Consider the following 23964-nt stretch of genomic DNA (forward strand, 5'->3'; position numbering starts at 1 on the left):
AGACTCCAGGCCCAACAGATCCCTAAAGGTGAGGTACAAAGTATGACTCAAGAGGAAGTGTGCTACATTTTAAAACAACTACTTGGGTTTTCTCATTTATACAAACAGAAATCCAGGGAACATGTGTGAAAATGGAAATTTAAGAAACCGAGGGTTGGATCAGGCTGAATTTATTGATATGGGCTCACGAAGAAATTCTGCTTTTCATGTTGCAGCTCAGGGAGTCAGAAAGGCTCCAAGGGCCGGTTGACCTGAAAGGTGGATCAAAAGATAACCTGCTGTGAGCAGACTGGAAATGCCCAACCTCCCTTGGTTTAAGGCAAAGGAAGGGATTCAAAGGCTTAAGGAGATTGGAATGTTAGAGTGGGAATGTCATTTAAGATCGCTCACTCAGTGTGGGTGGATCCAGAAGGCATAATTTCCACCAATACTTGGAGAAATAAGTTCGCGAGGGAGGGCCCCAGCATCCTTGAAGAGCTCCATTAATTGCTCTCCTCCTTTGGCCAGTCCTTCCTTGCACCGGGAACCACAACCACCTCAACGGGAAAACCTAAATGCAATGGAAGTAATTGGATCCCAGAGAGGCAGCTGCCAGTGGCAGCTCTCGCTCAGCAGCCAAAGACAAGGGGGTGTGGCTGGTGCAGGAACCACTAGGGACAGAGCCAAAACGGCCAACAAACGGCAAGATCCACACAGACCTAGGGCGCTGGCCACTTAAGTCTGGGGTGCTAGAAGTGAAATACATACAAATTCTACCTGATCTGTTTAAGCCAAAAAGATCTAGGTCGAGTGAACAAAAGTCTAAGTCAAAAGACGAAAACAGAGCCACGGTCGATCAAACAGAATGAAATGCTGCTACTTTCAGCAACGTGGATGGAACTAGAGTATGTTGTGCTAAGTGAAGTCCGTCAGAAAGACAAATATCCTAGCACTTCACTCACATGTGGAATTTAAGACACAAGACAGATGAACATAGGGGAAGGGAAGCAAAAGTAAGATGAAAACAGGGAGGGGGACAAACTGTAAGAGACTCTTAAACACAGAGAACAAACTGAGGGTTGCTGGTGGGGTGGGAAGGACTAAATGGGGGATGGGCATTAAGGAGGACACGGGATGAGCACTGGGTGTTGTATGGAAGTGATGAATCACTAAATTCTATTCCTGAAACCACCATTACACCATATGTTAACTAACTTGGATTTAAATTAAAAAAAAAAAAAAACAGTAAAGTAGAGGAGTTTTTTCACCAAAAATAAAAATAAAAAGTAAAAATTGCTGACAATCATTTAAAAAAAAAAAAGGAGGATTCTATTAGTAAAGGGAGAATGGAAAGTGGATGTTGGAGAATAAATAGCACCCTCTGACTCACCACAGAAAAAATTTTTACAACATATTAAATAAGAAAAGCAGGAAATAAAGCAGAATCCATTTTACATGTCTCTGTGTACCCATACACACAATTCTTTTTTCCCCTATATAAACAGTGGTTATCTTAGACTGACGCCAGTTTACAAATCCACACCCTCCTGGGATAAACACCCTGGATATTGACTTGCCCTCCTTAAACACAACGCTTCTGCCAAAACTACCATCTGTGGACTTATAAAATACCTTATCCATTGTCATGGTATTCCACACAGCATTGCTTTTGATCAGGGAACTCACGTATGGCAAAAGAAATGCCACCAATGGGCCCACGTTCTTGGAATTCACAGGTCTTCCCAAGTTCCATACCATCCTGAAGGCGGCAGCTTTCCACTACAACAGTGGAATGGCATTTCAAAGACTTGGTTACAGGGCCAGCTAGGTACTGGCAACACCGTGCAGGGTGCTGACAAGGGTCACGAAAAGACTGTCCACATTCTGAATCAGCATCCAATAATCGGGATCCCTTCCCTGATGCCAGGATTCATGGTGCGGGGGTCCAGGAATCCACAGGTAGAAATGGACACAATACCACTATTACCCCCCTACTGACTTACTAGCATACTTTTTGTTTCCTGTTCTCATGACTTTATGCTCTGCTGACCTAGAGGACCTAGTTCTAAAGGGAGAAATACCATGCACCCGTAGACACGGTTTGTTGAACTGGGAATTAAGACTGCCACTTGGCCACTCTGGGTCCCTTTCCTTTGGGCAAGGAAGGGAGCTGTGGTGTTGGCTGGGGTGACTGATCCACACTCTCTAGGAGAAAAGGGACTACTACCCACAATGGGGGTAAAAGCATGTCTGGCATACAGGACATCCCCTAGGCTATCCCTTAGTAGTGCCGTAATTAAGATCAATGGAAAACTACAATGCAATCCAGGTGGCACTACGTACACTCCAGATCTTTCAGGAATGAAGGTTTGGGCCACTCCATTAGGTAAAGAACCACAACGAGCTGAGGCGCTTGCTGAAGGGTATAGAGAATGGGCAAGAGAAGAAGAGTATAAATATCAGCTATGACCACGTGACCAAGTACAGAAATAAGTCTGCAATGGTCAGGAATATTTCCTGATCTTGTTATAATTGTGTTTACATGTCTACATACATACATTAAGCAAATGTCCATATGAAGCGAAATTCTTTGCTCACATGTATTAATACACACAAATACAGCAACACCAAATATCTCTGAGGAGATGCGTACAAGTGCCAAGTTGACAACGGGTGGACTTGTGATGGCTAATTTTATGTGTCAGGTTCAGGGGACTAAGAGATGTCCAGACAGCCGGTAAAACCTTATTTCTGGGCATGTCAGTGACGGCATTTCTGGAAGAGCATTTGAATTGGTGAACTGAGTAAAACAAGACTGTGGTCTTTTCTGTTTTCTTTTTGCCAGTGTGGGTCGGCATTATCCAATCCTTTGAGAACCTGAACAGAACAGAAAGGCAGAGGAAGGGTGAATTCGCCCTGTGTTTGATCTAGGTCATCCATCTGCCTGCCTTCAGACGCTGGCGCTCCCAGTCCCCAGGCCTCTGGACTCCTTTGAGGACTTAACCATCAACATCCTCCCTGATCCCCAGGCCTTCAGACTTAGACTTGAGGACACTATCAACGGCCCTGGTTACGGTTTACAGACGGCAGCTTGTGGGACTTCTCAACCTGTACGACCGCGTGAGCCAATCCCTGTAATAAACATCTATCCACATCTATCTAGGTATGGAAGGCACTCTCAGTATTAAATTCCAAATCCCTCATTTCACACTAATAATAACAAAAACTCAGAAATCAAAAGTGTTGCTTCTAAGGTCCTCCAGCCAGTTGGTGAAAACAAGGGCAAGTAGAGGTCGTACACTGGTTCCCATCCCTGGGCTCTTTCCACTGTGCTGCTCCATCTTCCAGGGAGGCCAAGCTTTGTCTTGTTGTAATTAGTCATTCCCATGTGTTAAATGGTTTAAGAAATTTTTCCTTCCACATGAGAACAAAGTTCTGGTCCCAAGTGGATCTGAAAGTCTGCTCAGACATTACCACTTCAGTACATTTACTGAAAATGAAACAGACTTTTGAATTTTTAAATGTTAACAGGCAACAACTTATTCCCGCCGTCCATTTCATAGAGCGCAGTGGTGGTGATCAGAGCTGGAAAGCTCACTTCAGTTGAAATGATGAAGGGAGGAAGGAGACGATGACTCCAGCACAGGGAGACTACATCACGACCGGTGTATCTCATGGTCCTGATGACTCCAACTTGGTTTGAGAAGATTATTCATTACCTTGGTCAAGGATCCAAATATAACCCAAGTAAAATTAAAGAATAAGTGACCCTTTCAAAATCTGAAATCACCTTTTGTTCAGTGAAGCTGCTTCTGACAAGGGGTGTACAACCCAGCAGAATGCAGTGTCTGCACTCTCAGAAATCTATCTATGAAAGAGCATAACAGATATTCAGTCTAAAAACAAACACTGAAACCCACAAGATGGGAATGTGGAATGCTCATATCAAAGGAACTTATTCTCAATGACACACAAATAGTTACACATGAACACTTTTTCCTAGATAAAAATTAATTAGATAAAATTAACCTAGATAAAAATTAACCACCATTAACTGGTTCCTGTTAATGCTGCCACTGTACCCAGCACTTTTTTTTATTTTTATTTTTTAATGTTTATTAATTTTTGAGAGACAGAGAGCATGAGTGGAGGAGGGCAGAGACAGAGAGAGAGAGAGACAGGGAAGCAGGGAAGCAGCCTCCGAGCTGTCAGCACAGAGCTCGACGCGGGGCTCAAACCCATGGACGATGAGATCATAACCTGAGCTGATGTCGGACGCTCAACTGACTGAGCCACCCAGGCGCCCCAGTACCCAGTACTTTAACGTATGATTTTTCATCTCAACAACCCCACAACATTCTATTCTTGCTGCTGATAAAAAAACAGTGAACATTCACCAGAAGTTGAGTAACTCGGGGGCACCTGGGTGGCTCAGTCAGGGAGCGTCTGACTCTTGATTTCAGCTTGGGTCATGAGCTCACAGTTTATGAGTTCGAGCCCCTGCATGAGGCTTTGCGTTGACAGCACAGAGCCTGCTTGGGATTCTCTCTCTCCCTCTCTCTGTCCCTCCCCTGCTTGCGCTCTCTCTCCCAAAATAAATAAACTTAAAAAAAAGGGGGGGGGGAGGAATTGAGTAACTTGCCCAGTTATCAGTAACTGTTATATAATCTTACCAAGAGAAGAGTCAAATACTTTCAGAAAAACGAACTTGAAGGATATATTTTGCTTATTAAAGAGAAGGATATGGGCATTATCTTCAACCATAAAGTCCTAACTACCATCTCTGCGTATATGAATGTGGACTTACGTATGTGACACAAACAGTGTAGCATCTGGAAAGCAGGCGACCTGCAGGACACATTAGGGGTACGCTACCTGGCTCTGATAAGACGTCTCAACGGAGAGGCCCACGCACGCCATCACATCTACGTTATCTTTCCTCGGACCCAGACCAAACTCCTTTTCTGAATTCGCCATTCAACCGCCAAGTCTGCATTCCTGTTTGCCCACCGCTACCCCCACATCCCTCGTTTCCGCATCTGCGTCCTCCAGATTCCCATCTATTACCTCATTCCTTTTCATTGGAGGCAGAGAACTCAGAGAGCCCAGAGCGAGCCTCCGGCCTCTTCCTGCAGCGATGAGCCCCCAAGAGTTAGCCTATCCATCCCGCTACAGGGTAGGGTGCCATGCTTTGTTCACAGTCTTTTCTCAGACGGAGAAGAAATACCCCAACTTCCGAGGACAAGGGTTGAACAGCAAGAAAATGATTAAAAGTTCTTAAACTCCGAAATGAACAAAAGGAGATAAGCGCGTGTAACAAAAGGTCCCGCTCAGGACCGGCGTTAAGGGCACCGCGGCACACCGCCCGCCCGCCTCCGAGCCTCGCGCCGGCCACGCACAGCTCTGTGGCTCCCTCGGCCTCGCCTTCAGGCCTCGCTGCGACAGCCACCGGCAGGAGGAATCCCTTCACTAAAGAGAAAGATTGAGAACTACTTGCTCAGAGAGCCACAAATCAGAGGACAGGCCAAGAGTCAGGCCCACGTCGTCCGGCTCCACTTCCACCGCACCCACGGTCGCGGAGGAAACATGAATCTGGATGCCATCAGGTGGATTCAGAGCCCACCTGGGGCACGGGAAGTGAATTCCATGCTTCATACCGTAGTGTGGGTCGTGGCGGAGCCGTGTCCACCCGAGGAAAGCAGGGAGCAGCGAAAGGGGCATCAGCTCTCCAGAGCGAGGCCCAGCAAGGCCCCAGCCTGAGCCCGTCCTCCAACCCCTCCTTGGGCCAATCCTCCCCCTCCCCCCGGGCCCCGCTCACAGTTTGCAAATGTAGAAAAATGGTCCTACAGCCTAGCGGGGGGGGGGACACCCCACTATTAAATACTGTTAACCCAGGACCAGAGTCTGTGAAATGTCCCTCAACAAAAAGGTAGACAGTCCAGAAGGACTTACTTAATGTTCATCCTTTTGGGGTCGCCTGGGTGGCTCACTCAGTTCAACATACGATTCTTGGTTTCAGCTCAGCTCATGATCTCATGATTTCATGGGATTGAGCCCCGTGTTGGGCTCCACGCTGAGAGTGTGGGGCCTGCTTAGGATTCCCTCTCTCTCCTCTCTCTCTCTCTCTCTCTGCCTCTCCCCCCTTCAAAATAAATAAATGTTAAAAAGAAATCTGTTTTCAGACTTTTCTTTCTTCCTCCAAAGTATAGTCAAAGTGAGCCTCCAGACAGAATGCAAACTGGGGTGGCCACTCTGGAAAACAGTATGGAGGTTCCACAAAAAATTAAAAATAGAACTACCCTATGACCCAGCAACTGCACTACTAGGTATTTATCCAAGGGATACAGGGACACATGCACCCCAATGTTTATAGCAGCACTATCAACAACAGCCAAAGTATGGAAAGAGCCCAAATGTCCATCAACAGCTGAATGGATAAAGAAAATGTGGTACATATATACAATGGAGTATTACTCCATTGTATCAAATGGAGTAATAAAAGAATCAAAAAGAATGAAATCTTGCCATTTGCAACTACGTGGATGGAACTGGAGAGTATTATGCTAAGTGAAATTAGTCAGAGAAAGACAAAAATAATATGATTTCACTCACATGAGGACTTTAAGAGACAAAACAGGTGAACAGAAGGGAAGGGAAACAAAAATAATATAAAAACAGGTATGAGGACAAAACAGAAGAGGCTCATAAATATGGAGAACAAACTGAGGGTTGCTGGAGGGGTTGTGGGGGGGGGTGGGCTAAATGGGGGAGGGGCACTAAGGAATCTACTCCTGAAATCATTGTTGCACCATATGCTAACTAACTTGGATGTAAAATAAACAATAAATAAATTAAAAAAGGGCGGGGGGGGGGGGGCGCCTGCGTGGCTCAGTCGGCTGAGCGTCTGACTTCGGCTCAGGTCATGATCTCGTGGCTCGTGAGTTCCAGCCCCGTGTCGGGCTCTGTGTTGACAGCTCAGAGCCTGGAGTCTGCTTCGGATTCTGTGTCCCTCTCTTTCTCTGTCCCTCCCTCGCTCATGTTCTCTCTCTCGCTCAAGAATAAATAAAATATTTTAAAAAACTAAAAAAAAAAAAGCCTCCAGAAAGGGGAGTATTCAAAAGTTTTTTTGGAAGTCATCTGGTGGTTCTTATAGGGGAGAAAATCCATTTCCCTTCTACCTTTCTAAGTTCTCAGACGGGTCTCTATAAGAAAAGACAAATTCATGAAAGAAAGCATACAAATTTACTTCATACAAACTTTACGTGATACAGGAAGCTTCATAAGGAAATGAAGACCAAAGAAATAGTTATACTAAATTCTTATACTAGGTTTGATCAAAAGTAAAGAGAAAATGAAAAAAAAATGCAATAGGACAAAAAGGAATGTGAGCTGAGAGGGGTAAGTGGGGAAACAGTCTTCTCGGTGGGTGTCCCTCCTCTTTGGAGACAAGGGTACTCCTTTCCTCCGGCCCAGGGAGGGCACCTCCCATTTGAGGGTCTAGACCCACTTCAGGGAAGGTCAAACAGTCCTCCCTGCATGTGCCATTTCTCGAATTCCTTCCGTTTATAAAATTCAACGTGCCAAAGGGCCATATTCTGGGGTAGCACGTCCTGAACCCCGTCATTCTCCCGTGTGAAACTTTCCCAGCAGGTTTCACAGTCCACACACCGAGCTGGTGGACTGTCCTCTAACCTAGTGACCCAGTGAACAGCGTCTCGTTTCAGGAGGTGGTAGTGCAGGTGTGAGTAGGTACCCCCCCCCCCCATTAGGTCTCTGTATGGTGTGAACAATCAGGCCTTTAAGAAGGGACGTTTCCCTAGAAGCAGGAGGAGAACAAAGATGGTTAGAACAAACTATAAACTCAGTTTTTGAGTCCAGAAGGCAGTCAGGTAAGATTCTACCTGCTCAGCTCAAAGCATCTTTCAGAGGGTAGAGTGAGGACAGGGGTGACATTGCAATAGATTCTCCGGCTTTGCAGTTCGAACGTCTGTGTGAGGCCATCAGGTGACCCCATGAACTTCCCAAGTGGCCCACACAGCTACAGGCAGGAAGGGAGCTCACACATGACCTGCTGGGTCACATCAGGTCAGCTAGCCTCAGCTTGCAGGGTTCAAGAAAAGGACAGTTTTAGTTCTGAATGGTCCCAAAGCGAAAGGGTAGGGAAAAAATTAGAAACGTTAATTTGGAGTCTTACAGCCAGGTACTGAGACAACCAGAAGAACTCAGGATCCAGCCCACTCTATAGACAGATACTTTAAGAAAGTTTACAATTTCCTAATGAAAACCTTCAACTCAATCGACTACAGTTAGCTCCTGAAATACTATTTTTCTCTCTTTAGTCACTCCCATTTCTATCAAAGATAAGAAAGTATTTGTTTGCAAAATAAGCCTAGCCTCAATAAGTGGCCTGATTATTTACACAAGTGCAGCTACAACATTTGTGTTCTGTGGTCAAAGTGACTGAAATTTTTAAGTTTGCTTTGCTGCAACTTTTAAGGACTCTCAGCTTCCAAAGTTTCTCATGGCTGGGAAGCCAAGCCAGGAAACTGCCACTATATTTTGCCTTCAGCACCTATAGATTTGGCTGAATTCCTCTCTTCCTAAGGGTCCCAAAATATTTTAAGGTTCCTGGGCCTCCCAGGAAGCAACATTCCTTACTCACTTATAAGGCTGGGAAACCTGTAAGCCAGATACCAGGCCAGTTTTTCCCCCAAGAGAGTTTCATTATCACCGCTCTATAAAGACCATCTTAGTTCCTTAAAACCGTCTGGTCACATCTAATTGTATACATCATTCCCAAATATGACAGTCGAGTCAACATCGGTAATATAACCAAAGCTTTCAATGACATCCTATTACAAGGAAAAGAGATTCTTGTAGGACCTATGCAAATAACGATATTGCCATGAAAATAAAAAGGCAGTAAGGGTCTCGGGATTCTGGAAGGACCAGGGAGGGAGAAAAAGTCATTGTTTCATCTCCGTTCACAACAGTATACTTTACCAAACTGCTGTAAGTAACAGACAGTTTAAGAGAAAAACCAAACATTAAAGAATGAGCAATGTTTCAAACAACAAGTTGTCAAAAAAATTATAACTCTCCTCAGCAGTTCAGTCTCATGTAATTAATTCTTCTTCTGGTTGATCTCTGATCAGCAGTTTTAGGAACCCGTAAACTTCATCAGTTTGGAAAATTACTCAGACCACTGGCATGGTCTCAAAGTCATTCATGGGAGGGCATCACTGGGCACTGTGGCCTGTAGCTGACTGTAAACACTTTCAGACAAGGATCAGGAGTTAAACACCACCACCACCAGTCCATACACGACACAAGACCGTAAAATGGCCCTGGTTCAAGGTCTGATGAGGTCACTCCGACGTAACTGACAAGGCACTGTACTTCAGTGACATAATAACCAGAAGTATAGACTGATAACCTGATGCTGAACACCCCATAAACATCAAAAGTGCTGATGAATTTCCATGAACTTCATACAATTCGGAAATATTTATATTAATAGCACATATCCATACATTATAACCTAAAGAAAGCTTATCGTCACTTGATTTGACAATACTTCCAACACAGTTTAATACAGCAAATAAGCCCAATTAGTTTAACATCTCTCTCTTTTACAAAGTGAGAAACAAATCCTTTGAGATTTTCCAGGGACTTTCTTTAAAAGCTCATGGGGCGCCTGGGTGGCGCAGTCGGTTAAGCGTCCGACTTCAGCCAGGTCACGATCTCGCGGTCCGTGAGTTCGAGCCCCGCGTCAGGCTCTGGGCTGATGGCTCAGAGTCTGGAGCCTGTTTCCAATTCTGTGTCTCCCTCTCTCTCTGCCCCTCCCCTGTTCATGCTCTGTCTCTCTCTGTCCCAAAAATAAATAAAAACGTTGAAAAATAAAATAAAATAAAAAAAATAAAAATAAAAGCTCAAGTCAGTTTAAGTCACCAAGACTTTATCTAGAATTGGATTTTGGAAAACTGGTCAAAACCGTCAACAGATTTGAATGCTTGATCAAATAGCACCATAGATCATTCTAATACTTAATTATCTATTTAACCAAAATGACAAAAGTTCCCAAAGGCAGATACAGAAGGTAACATAGTTGTGAAAAAACCCTTAGCTGTTTTAATATTGAGAAGATTTGGTTTTCTTAAGTAACCAAAGACCTGATAAGCACAACATGAAGCCCAGGAAATCATTCTGATAACAAAATTTTGGTTCCCCAGGAAAATTACTTAAAACATAAAGAAAAAATCTTTTTACAATTTCTTAATGAAAGCACACCAATAAGCCAAGAAAATTCATCATTCTAGTTTTACATCAGTATGCTTCTGATACTAAGGTTCATCTTTTAATTTACAAATAAAGCTATTCAATCATGGCAGCTTGACAACACAATAAAATCCCTTTTCCTCAACCCTTCTACAAACTTTTAAAAAATGTATCTACCTAGTTTTCATTTTTCATCTACCTACTCTTTTCATTTTTCTATTCTAGAACAGCCAGCCATATCCTATATTAGGACAAATTACTTTCTCTCCTAACAAAAATATATCCTTTACACCTTATATACTTTTTCTTATCATAAACACGTTTTCCTTGCACAGTTTGCATACTTTTCTTCTTTGTCTTTATTATTTCTAGCAGTTTCATTCACACAATCTATAAGAATGTTTAACCCTCAGTAACCATAATTTTCAGTGAAAACTAGGAAGCAGGCAATTATGAGCTGTCTGCCACATGCTAACATCCTGTAGTAAACTAGCAAATCTATGAATTCATTACTTCAGTTTCTAGAGGCATATGCTTCCTCTAAGTACAACTTTTGGATGTGACAAAGGACATGTTTGCTAAATAGATGCACATAAAAATCTCTTGTCTCTCTATAAAATTTAAGAAGCAAAAAGTACATAAATTTATGTTCTGCAGTTAGTATTCCAGTGCTTTATCTTATTTGGAAATGGTCTAGATATTCAGTGAATATCCATCATTTAACTTAGTATAGCTTTAGTGTTTCAAATTACCAAAAAATTTTTGGAAACTCTTTTTAAGTGGACAGGGGAGCCTGGGTGGTTCAGTCGGTTAAGCATCCGACTTGAGCTCAGGTCATGATCTCCCGGCTTCTGAGTTCAAGCCCCACGTCGGGCTCTGTGCTGACAGCTCAGAGCCTGGAGCCTGCCTCGGATTCTGTGTCTTCCTCTCTCTCTGCCCCTTCCCCACTTGTGCTCTGCCTCTCTCTCTCTCAAAAATAAACATTAAAAAAAATTTTTTTAAAGTACACATATTATACAAGATTGCTTTTAAAAAGCTCATAAACTTTTACCCCTCTTACATTAATTCACTTGTTCTTAACAAGTATGCCTGAATTAATCATGAAAATTTTGTGAGATATTAAATAAAACTATCCATCATTTTAAATGATTTTTCTTGTGGACAAATCAGGCAGGCATGAAAAATACTTGATGTCTCCCGTCTTTCTTCCTTTCTTCCTTTCTTTTTTTTTTTTTATTTTACTGTTGTCCTTGACATATATAAATTTATTTTGATTGTACCTTTTGTTCTTAGGTTGGATTTATATTTTCATAATCTTATGCATTTAATAGAGATAACATAAGCTCATGTGACCAGTAAACCCAGGTAGGAAAAAACTGTATGGCTGCATTATATTTGAGGCGGACAACCTTAAAAATTTATCTGTTTTGATTTTACTAACAATCTTAAAGCTAGCTTTATTTACCAGAGGTTAACCCAGATCATGTGAACTTTAAAATAAAAGGCTTGGGTCAGTTTCTATATTCCTTAGAGTTGTAGCAGAGTTGTAGCAATACTTGAATTTATGTAAGTGCTCATTTATCTCCAAGCCAACTTGAAAAGACCTCCTTTAAGGGACTGTATAAATGAACCTGGAAATACTTTCCCGAGATAGAAAAATATCACATACACATAACCTACAGATGCATACAAAGATTTCACAGCTTCCACTCTAGAATTTTAGCGGTGGGGTACCTGGGTGGCTCAGTCAGGTAAGCATCTGACTCTTGATTTCGGCTCAGGTCATGATCCCAGGGTCATGGGATAGAGCCCTGCATCGGCCCAGCCTGGGACCTGCTTAAGATTCTCTCTCTCTCCCGGGGCGCCTGGGTGGCTCAGTCGGTTGAACGTCCGACTTCAGCTCAGGTCATGATCTCACGGTTTATGAGTTTGAGCCCCACGTCGGGCTCTGTGCTGACAGCTCAGAGCCTGGAGCCTGTTTCTGATTCTGTGTCTCGCTCTCTCTCTGCCCCTCCCCTGCTCATGCTCTGTCTCTCTCTGTCTCAAAAATAAATTAAAAAAAATTTTTTTAATTAAAAAAAAAAAAAAAAGATTCTCTCTCTCTCTCTCTCTCTCCCTCTGCCCCTCTCCCCTGCTCACACACACTCTCTAAAATTTAAAAAAATAAAATTTTAGCGATGCGTCCATAGAACATAATAAAACAAACTCACAGGTTTTTATCCATTTTATATTTTTATCTGAATTGTGTTTGTGACAAAGAGGGTAAATTGGGGGTTACCTCCTCACGATGAGGGCTAATGCTTTGACTGATATTTTTGGAGAAGGCTTAGAGGAGTTTTATTTGCCCTGACTCGTAATCTTATGAGGGCTGTAAGCTACATTTTACACAAGTGACTGAAGAGACGTTTAGTGCAGTCTCCACTGCGCATCTGAGCAGATAAAATATTACATCAGTTTCCAATTGGCCTTTTTTATTCTCAGCCTGATAATGCTAGGAAGTCTGAAGTTCAAGTGTCTGTGGAGCTGGAGTGGAAAGAGGTCTGGCAGCATTGACAGAAGGATGGATGAGAGGGGCTGGGGGGGGTGGGGGGCGGTTACCTGTTGAGGGACCCAGGGGACTGAATGGAGGATCAAGGGAGCAAGAGGAAGACAGAGGAGGAGAAGCCACAGGCAGACAGATGTCTCAGAGGAGCAGTTTGCCATTCTAAGTGTCCTAAAGAAGCCAATGACGTTCCAAATCATCCTCGGCAAAACCATGCCGACGCAAAGGGACATAGAGGGAGCTGGTGACACACAGTGGGCAGGAGCTGGAGAAGGGTTAGGAGCTCCCACGGGAGGAGCAGGATCAGAGAGAAGGGCCGACTTAAAAAAAAAAAAAAAAAAAACAGCTTCCAAGGAGGGCAACTTCTGACCATGTTTTATTTTTTTAAAGGCCTCCTTTAAAATATCTTACCAGGTTTCAGACAGGACAGACAACAAATACCCCTGACAGTCATGAACTGCCCCCACCCTGACTTTTTTTTTTAAACCAAAGCTGCACCTGTTTCAAGTGATTCCAAACTGATAATAAGCCTTTTATGACTTAAAACCAATGAGCCTTTTACGGCTCAGACACGGATACAACCAGCTTCCCAACGAGGGTGCAGAGGAATCCTCCCACCATCCAGAGCCAGAAACAGCCAAGAAGAGACTCTGACAACACGGCTGACAGGTGGCACCAGTTTGGGGGAGGGGTGGGATTAGCCACAAATGGGGTGCAACTCACAGTTGTGTCCAGCCACGCTCCTGGGGACCCCAGCCTGACAACTGAGCCCTACACACACAAGTGTATAACCTGCACGCCCCGTGGTGGAACGCCACGCCAAGCTTTCAGGGCGAGAGAAGAGACACACAGGAAGACCAGGACAGCAAGAGTGTGGGGGAGTCCCTGCAGGGAAAGGGTCAACAAATGGCTGCCCAAAACAAATCCACAGGAGTCACAATTCAAACATCTAGTTTCTACAACCGTTTCCCCCCTGCTAGTCTGAATTTGGAACAGAAGGGACAAAAATAAGCGCTTACCGGTTTCCCTCTGGCACAGACCAGGCACTACACGACGATGTGAGACAGCTGGCCGCGGCAAGAATTCCAGCCTTTCATGGACTTTGGCCAGTTCTCCCAAGATCCCGTCTGCAGACTCTGGAGTGAGCAGGGTCCCAGCCAGCCCCTCATGGTCACCAGAAACTGCAAGGGAGGAAAAATACCTTTTCTCTCTACTCTTCTAAATTTTTGGCTGGGTCTCTGTGACAAAAGACAGATTAAGAAAGAAAGGCATATTATTTGTTTTTTTGTTTTTTTCAACGTTTATTTATTTTTGGGACAGAGAGAGACAGAGCATGAACGGGGGAGGGGCAGAGAGAGAGGGAGACACAGAATCCGAAGCAGGCTCCAGGCTCTGAGCCATCAGCCCAGAGCCCGACGCGGGGCTCGAACTCCCGGACCGCGAGATCCTGACCTGGCTGAAGTCGGACGCTTAACCGACCGCGCCACCCAGGCGCCCCATCATATTATTTGTTTTAAACATAAGTTTTATGTGACAGAGAAGCCTTTGTAAGGAAATTAAGACCAAAGAAACGGTTAAACCTAACTTTTCATACTGGGTATGACGAAAACAATCATGGAAAAACACGATAAGATAAAGGAAGATAAAAGCTAGGAATAGTAAACTGGGGAATCTTAGCAAAGAGTGTTCATTCAATTCCCCTTGGCATCCCTCACCCTCAGAGAAGGGTGCTCCTCTCCTCCGGGCACAGGGAGGGCACCCCTCGTGTGAGGGTCTGTGACCTGTTTCGGGGGAAGGTCAGAAAGTCCTGCCTGCACCTGCCATTCCTCAAATTCCTTCAGATTAAAATATCCAACATGCCAAGGTGCCACACTTTGGGGTAGCGCGTCCTAAACCCCATCATTCTCCTTCAAACCAGTCATTTCCAGGGTGCGTGGCTGGCTCACAAGTTATTTCCTATGATTCTCAATGAAAGAGTTTTGCTAGTTAGTAAGAATGGGTATGCAAGTCCTCCCCCACCCCCAGGTTCGGTGCAAAACACTCCAGCCAAGCACAACGACGAGGCGGACTCCTAGTTCTGGCAGTAGAAACCTGATGGCTGGAGAGCGCCCAGAGATGCTGTCTTACAGACTTCAAAATTCTTTTTAAAACATAGGGCAGAGCTAGCTATAAAGCAAGAGAAATGTTCCAAGGCAGAAATGGTAAGAAAGCACAAACCTAGAGGTGAGTTAGTTCTGAAACCAGCATGTCCTATGTGCATCTGCACAGAACTTGAAGAGGGGAGAGGAGAAGCTAGAGGAAAAGGTCACAGGAGGCAAACCGGTGGGTGTATGCCAGGTGCAGAGCAGAAACCCTCCCACATAAAGCCCTAAAGGGGAGATGCATTAAAAAACAATTCATCGTACTGTTGATACACACGAAGGAATGGTCAGAAGGAAAAAAAAAAAGAAAAAGAAAAAGAAAAAAAAAGATAAATGCATATGGGTAAATCTAAACACTATGTCACTTTCTGGGGTTAAAAGATCAAGTCCCAGAACTGTAATGCCAATAAAGCAGTGTGTATCAGAAAGAGGCTGATCCTACTGTCCTTAACTTCCTTAGGATAACCAGTAAAAGAAAAGAAACGGAATGAAAACCTTCCAGCAGAGGTCAAAGCATGAAAATGGAACGGAGAGAGAAGACAGCACAGGACAGGACAGAGCATCCGCGCCTCGGAGTCAGAGCCCCAGGTGGGGGGCCCAGGGTGGAACCCTAGCTCTGCAACTGGCAGTTCTCTCCACAAACACAAGCCATCCGCTTCTCAAATTCCAGTTTCTTCATCTTTAAAAAGAGAAAATAATACAAAGCTTCCAGCCCAGGATCTGAGTTAACATTGGAGTACCTGATACCCGGCCCCAAGCCGGTTCCCTTCCTGCTTTTCATGACCCTCAAGTGTGTTCACCACCAGGCAGGTCACTGTTGCAGGCGGCTAGATCAGATCATTTTTATCATGAATACCACAGCTGGTACAGTCAACTATACTCCTTCCTTATTCAGCTGAAAAGATTCCAAATAAAACTGTAGCATATACAGTAGCTCAAGCTGTTTACTGTTCCAAAAGTGTGCTTACATGTATAGGTTTTCGCAAGAAAGATGAAGTTCAGGCTGAAGCGAATGCCCCTTTCGTAGCAAAATGCAAAGGATAACACTTCGTATATGATAAAGAAAACCCAGTAGCTGCTCTCTTAGATACCTACTGACCTGTCCAACCCCCACCTTTCTGCAATTTAAAAAAAAAAAAAAATTTTTTTTTTAATTGTATCACCTCAAAGATATAAAACTCATTTCAGCTAGTTAAAATTTGTTAAAATTCAGAATGAGCATATAATCCCAAAATACAATAACATCTTGTTGTATAAAGATTATTTTGTGAATTTAGAAACTGTGCTCCAAAAATCAGAGTGTTCAGAAAAAGATAAGTCAGGTATTTCCCAATAATAGTGTTATAAAGGTTGACTCTAGGACAAAATAACGTGAGACTCCTTGAGTTCAACAGCCCACATATGGATTATCCCTGCTCTCTCCACACCCCCTTTTCAAACTGTCCATGGCCAATTTTATTTATTTTTTAACATTTATTTTTGAGAGAGAAACAGAACACGAGCAGGGGAGGGGCAGAGAGAGAGACACACACATAGAATCGGAAGCAGGCTCCAGGCTCCAGGCTGTCAGCACAGAGCCCAATGAGGGGCTCGAGCCCGTGAACCCTGAGATCATGACCTGAGCCGAAGCTGGACACTCAACTGACTGAGCCACCCAGGTGCCACCCAGGCGCCCCCTCCATGGCCAATTTTAAATTTTGAGTGGATTTCTTCTCTTCTTCACAGGATGTTTCCAGAACTTCCCCGTCTGTACATTTTAAAGAACAGAAATTAATTTCCATAACTGCCTAAGATAAACTTCAAGGCAATTCTGCCCCCCAAATTATAACATGACCCAAAATAAAGTATGAATGCTTTAAGGTTTTTGTTTCTACCAGTATAAAGGTCTGACTACCCCCGACTTTGAAGCACACATGGCGGTCAGCAAGGTGACCCAATCCTCTCACCTGAATAAAAATGCTAAGAGCTGGGGGCACCTGGGTGGCTCCGTCGGTTAAGCGTCCAACTTCGGCTCAGGTCATGATCTCACGGTTCGTGGGTTCGAGCCCCGCGTCGGGCTCTGTGCCGACAGCTCAGCCTGGAGCCTGCTTCCGATTCTGTCTCCCCCTCTCTCTGTTCCTCCCCTGCTCTCACTGTCTCTCTCTCACTCTCTCAAAAATAAATAAAGATTACAAAAAAATCTTTTTAAATGCTAAAAGCCGAAAATGTTTTGCAAGAAACCAACTGGCAACCACTAAAACTAAAGATGAAAGTTTCATTAGAACAGAAATGGAAAACCCTGCATGTATACACACGCTCCAACAGGAAATGATGTACGTGGTGGACCTCAGGAGTGAAGCCCTCAAGAGAGCTGTATTCCACACACAGCAAGGCCTCCGGGCTTGATGCGCGGCACAGCAGCCAAGGGCTACGGCCCTGAGGTCAGGGTGCCCAGGTCCAAATCCCAGGTCCAGTTACTGTGCAACACGGGCAGTCTACGTCCCTTCCACAGACCTCAGTGTCCCTAACTGTGGGGTTGGCATGATAGCCCTTAACAGGCCTGCAGAAAGGGTTAAATTCGAAAGAACAGACACAAAGTCCTGAGCACGAGAATCGGCATATAGTAAACATTTAATGATTCTAGCTAGCCACGGAATCGCGTTTCTCTTATTTTACAATACGGCACTACTAGAAGCATCAAAAAGCACCCTGCGCAGTTGTTAATTAAAGAAATTGTATTTTAGCCACTCACTCCCTGATAGGAGGAGGTAATCCTAATGCCCATCATACAGCATTCAGCCAACACAACCACATCCAATACCAAACAGCCACAAATGAAATCATTAATAATTATTAAAGCATACCAGTGACCACTGACCTGCTCACCTGAGCCCAGAGATCTTATTACTAACAATCAGGTTACAGTATTAAGGGACTAATGAAATTTTTCTGTAATATACTGCCGCAGTGATCTTGAGAGGCAACCATAAAAAATGGTAATAAAGTCTGGGGCGCCTGGGTGGCTCAGTCGGTTAGGCGTCCGACTTCGGCTCAGGTCATGATCTCACGGTCCGTGAGTTCGAGCCCCACGTCGGGCTCTGTGCTGACAGCTCGGAGCCTGGAGCCTGTTTCAGATTCTGTGTCTCCCTCTCTCTCTCTGACCTTCCCCCATTCATGCTCTGTCTCTCTCTGTCTCAAAAATAAATAGACATTAAAAAATTTAAAAAAAAAACATAATAAAGTCAAAAATAATCAAAAACCACCAATTACTCTGCAACCACAATTCAATATGCCCCCCTCACAGCCTTAGCAGCTGGGGGTGGGAATCGCAGATGCGAACCTACTCAAAACAGTTTCGTTCGTTTGTGTAATACGTTCCAGGGGCATGAGGACCCACAGCAGATAATTCCAAAAGTCTGGTTTGCATTTGACCTTGATGGCCTAAGAAACCCTAAGCAGTCTCAGGGAAAGTAACACCTAGATCTAAAACCTACAACTCGGGGATGGAAAGAAAAGACCCTTAAGAACCCTGGAATTCTCCCATCACCCCCCACCCCCAGGGCAGAAACTATCTGAGACGGAACTGTGACCTGGCAGCGATGACCGATGACCACGGGCAGAACCACCTGAGGTGACGTCTGGAGCAGGAATCTGATAACCACTTACTTGGTAGCCATTAATTTACTCTTCGTTTCAAAGCGGCCTTTTTATCTCGGTTTAAAATGAGTGAAACTGTCTAAAATTTTCTTTGCAGCAAATGGAAATGCATTCATCATCACTCCCCATCATCCTTTTCAGCTGGCAGTAACTTGTGGTTGTAAAGCTAAACAACAAAAAAGAGCGTGGGTGATGTTAATCAAAGCCTGGATTCCGGCCCTGCCCTGCAGCATGCTGTAATGGGGGAAAAGTTCCTGCTTCACATTCCAAAGGAAATGAATTCTTCTGTGAATAGCCCCCCACGCTAATGCCACCTCTCGGTCTGTCACTGGTTTCATCCATGCAGCAAATATTTTGTAAGCACTTACTACTTTGTGCTAGAAGCTACGATAATGACAGCACCACCCTCGTCTATAATACACTGACTGCATTTCAGGGAAGTTTAAAGCGGAACGTGTGGATCCCAAACACTACTACGAGTGCGTGAATATTAAAAAGAGCTCTAGAACCAACATGCTGTTCACTCTCATAGAAAGTGCTTTAGGGTAGACCCGGAATTTAAGGCGCTTTGAAAACATAGAGGAAAACTGTACAATCCAAAGCAGACAGGCTTTAGAATTCGCTTCACCGTTTCTAGGTGTTACAAACTTAAATTATTTAATCTCTGCAAACTTTGGTTTCCTCATCTATACAAAGGAAATATAAGCATCTACCATAAATAAGGTTGTCGTGAGGCCTGAATACAATGTACAGTAAACGGCTGGGACAGTGCCTGGCATACAGTATACGATCAATAAATAGAAGCCAGTATTAGTAGAGACATTCTCAACAAGAGGAACGCATTTAGTGGTGACCTTCACCCCTTGATGGAAAAAGTTAACTGTTTCAACAGAACTCAGCAGCATGGTTCTAAAAAGCGAAGTGAGAGCCTAAGCTTCATGGGAGAGGGTGTGAGGTGATAACATGGAAAGCAGGAGAACCCACCTCAGGGCAAGGTGAAGACAGGAACCTGCAAAACGAGATGCAGTGAGATTACAGAGGAAGCACCTGCAGAAGAAAGTCAAGGAGCAGCGCCACCGATCCGTCAAGTTGGAAAAGGTCTGTCTCCCCCCATGATTCTGTCTCCTCTCCTCCACCCCTCCGGGGAAGAAGTGTGTTCTCTGAGAAACTGGGAATCCAAAAAAAGGAAGTCTGAAGAAACAAGGTAAAGAAGCCGTCTCTATGTATTAAACCACTTACTAACACTTTGGATTGACAGGTTTTTGTTTGGTTCTACAAATTCCAGTTTAAAACACACGGTTTATACAATTGCATATAATAAGTAGACCGATCAGTCATTCCACACTTTCCTCTGAATTAACATCATCAAATAATTACAGATGAGCTGCCGGTTACGAGGGAAACGGAGGTCTGGGGGAGAGGTTAAGGGACACAATTAGAGCAACGGGGTGACGCTGACACGTGCGGCGCCTGTGAGAGGGGATGCACCACAAGGGAGGGGACGACGGAGCAGGGAGAGGAGGGGACAGCAGGACAGTGCCCACCAGCGGCCCTGGAGCAAACACGATGGTCCACAAACCGCTCCAGCTTTTCAGGGCGAGAATTACCAGTGCATCTCACTGAAAATCAAGTGCCACTAGAGACTACAACACCTAACTACCCTAGGACTTTGACACCGGACACCACATAAGCCGAAACACTGGAGCCTAAAAATACAAAACTGCTCAACCTTACGATCAAACTACAGAACATCCGTCATTAAAAAATTAATGTTCATTTAATTGCGTCGTTTTTTAAAAAAGCAGTTAGAGGTTGCTAAAAAGAAACTTTTTTCAAGTTTATTCATTTATTTGGAGAGAGAGGGAGGGTATGAGCAGGAGACAGCCAGAGAGAGAGGGAGGGAGGGAGGAGGAAGGGGGGGGGGGAGACAGAGGGAGAGGGAGAGAGAGAATCCCAAGCAGGCTCTGCACTGACAGCATGGAGTCTGATGCAGGGCTCCAACTCACGAACCGTGAGATCATGACCTGAACGGAAACCAAGAGTCAGACGCTTAACCAACTGAGCCACCCAGGAGCCCCCAAAGAAACTTTTTCAACTGTACTTCCCTCCCCTAAGGATCTCTTTCAACTTTTCCAAACTTTTTTTTTTTTAATGTTTTATGTATTTTTGAAAGAAAGAGAGACAGAGAATGAGCGGGGGAGAGGCAGACAGAGAGGGAGACACAGAATCCGAAGCAGGCTCCAGGCTCCGAGCTGTCAGCACAGAGCCCGACACGGGGCTCAAACTCACGAACTGCGAGATCATGACCTGAGCCGAAGTCAGACACTTAACTGACTGAGCCACCCAGACGCCCCCAAACTCTTTTTGCTTGTGAATGTAGACACACACAAATTTCTCAACTTAAATTTAAACCCAGCCTACAAACCTGTGCTGAGAGCTCTCTTCCAGCCCCACGGGTTGCAGAGAGAGCCCTTATCAACAGATCTTCAAATGTCACAAAGGCTGCTTGAAATTATATCTAAACACATTAAGTTACTCGGAGTCAAAAGCATATCCTACCAATGTTCTGAATACAGTGAAATGTTCCCAGGTCCAGTTCAGAAATAATTATGCAATAAAGTTGGGGCAGAAACTCTATGCCTCAGATCTAGTAATCTCATATTTGATCCCATAGAATGAAAAAAATCTGTTATTTAATTACTGCTGAGTCTATATCCTGAAGTGCTTTTGTATCTTAAGAAGCAAATACCACAGAAAATGTCTTTTAAGTCCCTTCTCTTTGGAGTTGGCATCCATTGAAATATTTCATTTTGGGGCGCCTGGGTGGCTCAATTGGTTAAGCATCCAACTTCGGCTCAGGTCACTATCTCACGGTTCGTGAGTTTGAGCCCCGCGTCGGGCTCTGTGCTGACAGCTCAGAGCCTGGAGCCTGCTTGCGATTCTGTGTCTCCCTCTCTCTCTGCCCCTAACCCACTCACATTCTGTCTCTGTCTCTCTCAAAAATAAATAAACATTAAAAAATATACATTTTTCATTTTGTTTTTTACTTACAACCTGAAGGAAATGACCCTTTGAAGAGGAAAGGGAGAAGTTACTTCAATAATCCTGGACTTTCGTTCCCCTTTCCAACTGTTATCTTTGTAGTTATATTCCAAAGTGCAAAAAAAAAAAAAGTAAAATTAATTGGAAATAGTGCCATATTTAAGTACATCTTTTCAATTTGATGAATTAAATTTGCAATTGAAATACAACCCCCCCCCCCCCCAAAGTGCGTAAGAGTGCGGCAGCGGTAAGAAAATACTCCACGTAGTCAGGGACGTGCACCTGCCTGAAGAAAGAACCCACACTGCAGAACTGCAGGGTGGCAGAGAATAGCTAGAATAAGGGAAAGGGGAATTAAAAAAAGGATCTCACTCCAGCAACACCTCCTGATAAGACCCTCAGGCAGCTGCCATGATGTAGTATAAAAAAGCTATCGCTTTTGAGTCCTACGTGCCGGGCATTATGCTAATAAGCACTACATACATCATCTCCTTCACTGGCTCTAACGACTTAGTGCACTGGGAATTATTATGCTCATTTTGCAGGTAAGGAAGTAAACTCAGGTTATGCCTCAAACCTGGCAACCTTCTCAAGAATCCATTTACACCCTCCAACGTCTTCTCTATGCCCCGTGGAACCCTTCAAATTCCCTTCCAGGGGACTTCCAAGTCCCTGCCCTGTGCCCCTTACAGAGAGGGGCAGGGTCCCCACAGCTCCCTGTTCCTCTGCTCTCTGACGGTCCTCGCGAAGGAAAGCTCCCTCGGTGAGGTCTTTCAGGCCACATGTTCTCTCTACTTCAAGGTCCTCTGGAATATCCCCTGTGAACCAACCAATGGCTAGCTTGTACTTGTAAAACCTCTCCGAGCCTCACGGGTAGCACAGTGCCCTTCGTGAATTTGGGGCCCGCCTGTACACCCCTTATGATACACCCACTTCTCTCCACCCACCCTCCCCCCAGGGCCCGAGAACGGCCTGAGTGTCGCCTCCGTTCTGGTAACTATCAGTTCATACTCAGTCCCTGAAGTACACACTCAAAATCACCCCCTCTTCAGAAAACCCCTTAACTAGCGTCACTTAAACTGTAATCACTCTCAGCAGAAAGGGCACTGGATTGGAAACCAGATCTGGCTTCTAAAGACGGTTCTGGGCAAAATCACTCCATCTTCCTGGGACCAGTGTCCCAACCACAAATGATGAGAATTTGACTAAAAAGCTCAAAACTAATTCCCAACTCTTAAGATTTTTTTATACAAAAGAGTTAGCAACAACATTAACTTATTAAAAAACAAAAAAAAAATTGCTATAAAATTTTTAAATTATTCAAGGCACCCTACATTTAAACACACAACATACAGAAAACACCACACACAAAAAAGAGAACTTTCAATTTCAAAGGTTGATTAAATTGTCCATTTTTTAGTCTTTATTTGACACATGAATGAAAACCCAGGTAATCCCTTAGAGACTACTGGTCTACAAATATAGACACTTCCTTAATTAGTACTCACTATGTAATACTTTATACACCACAAATTTTAATATACCAAAATGTGTTTGTAGTACTGATAGCTGGTCCCAACTTGGTTGGGATACAGCTAAGTTAATCAAACATGAATCTAGGGTTGCAGTTCAAGTATTTTGTAAATGTGACTAATATCTACACTAAATTGACTTTAAATAAAGGAGATTACCCTGGATTGTGTGGGTGGGATTCATGTAAGCAGTTGTAGGCTCTAAAAACAAAAACAGGTTTCTCAGAGAAAAAAGAATTCTGCCTCAAAACTTTAGCACCAACTCCTGCTCGACCTTCCAGCCTAGTATGCCCTACAAATTTTGGATTTACTAACCCCCACAATTTCATGAGCCAATTCCTTAAAATAAATCTCTTTTAAAACACACACACACACACACATATACCATATTGGCTGTTTCTCTGGAGAACCCTAATATATACCAACATACCAAAAGACTCAAACAGGTATTTATTTTTCTTTCTTGCTTGGTTTTTTAATGTTTATTTTTGAGATAGAGACAGAATGTGAGCTGGGAGGGGCAGAGAGAGAGGGAGACACAGAATCAGAAGCAGGCTCCAGGCTCCAAGCTGTCAGCACAGAGCCCGACGCGGGGATCGAACCCGTGAACCATGAGATCATGACCTGAGCCATACTCGGACACTCAATCGACTAAGACACCCAGGTGCCCCTTTTTTGTCTTTTTTAAGTTAAGGTTAACAGATGTCTGTTTCTTGTAACCTCTTTAAAATATTAAAGCATTTTAATATTTTAAGTGCTCAGAAGGTTATTTTGTTAGTACCTTCCGCACAATGCCAACTTTTCTTTATTAAGA

The 23964-nt window shown here is 44.0% G+C and overlaps 1 protein-coding gene across 5 annotated transcripts in view; it reads right to left on the reverse strand.

Moving 5' to 3' along the window:
• DISP1 (dispatched RND transporter family member 1) overlaps positions 1–23964 on the reverse strand; it is a 181225-nt gene that overhangs the window by 145970 nt on the left and 11291 nt on the right. For 2 of the 5 annotated variants that reach the window (XM_040451981.1, XM_040451980.1), the window contains exon 2: positions 13819–13980. The exons of 1 other annotated variant lie outside the window; for it this stretch is intronic. In XM_040451981.1, coding sequence (XP_040307915.1) covers positions 13819–13980 — 162 coding nt within the window. Of the gene's footprint in view, positions 1–13818; positions 13981–23964 lie in introns of those variants that run through there. 2 more of the 5 variants (XM_040451986.1, XM_040451983.1) reach the window with 2 other exon arrangements.

This window comes from Herpailurus yagouaroundi, unplaced genomic scaffold (assembly GCF_014898765.1).
Source record: "Herpailurus yagouaroundi ecotype Mexico unplaced genomic scaffold, PumYag 205, whole genome shotgun sequence".
In the NCBI taxonomy this organism is placed as follows: Eukaryota; Metazoa; Chordata; class Mammalia; order Carnivora; family Felidae; genus Herpailurus; species Herpailurus yagouaroundi.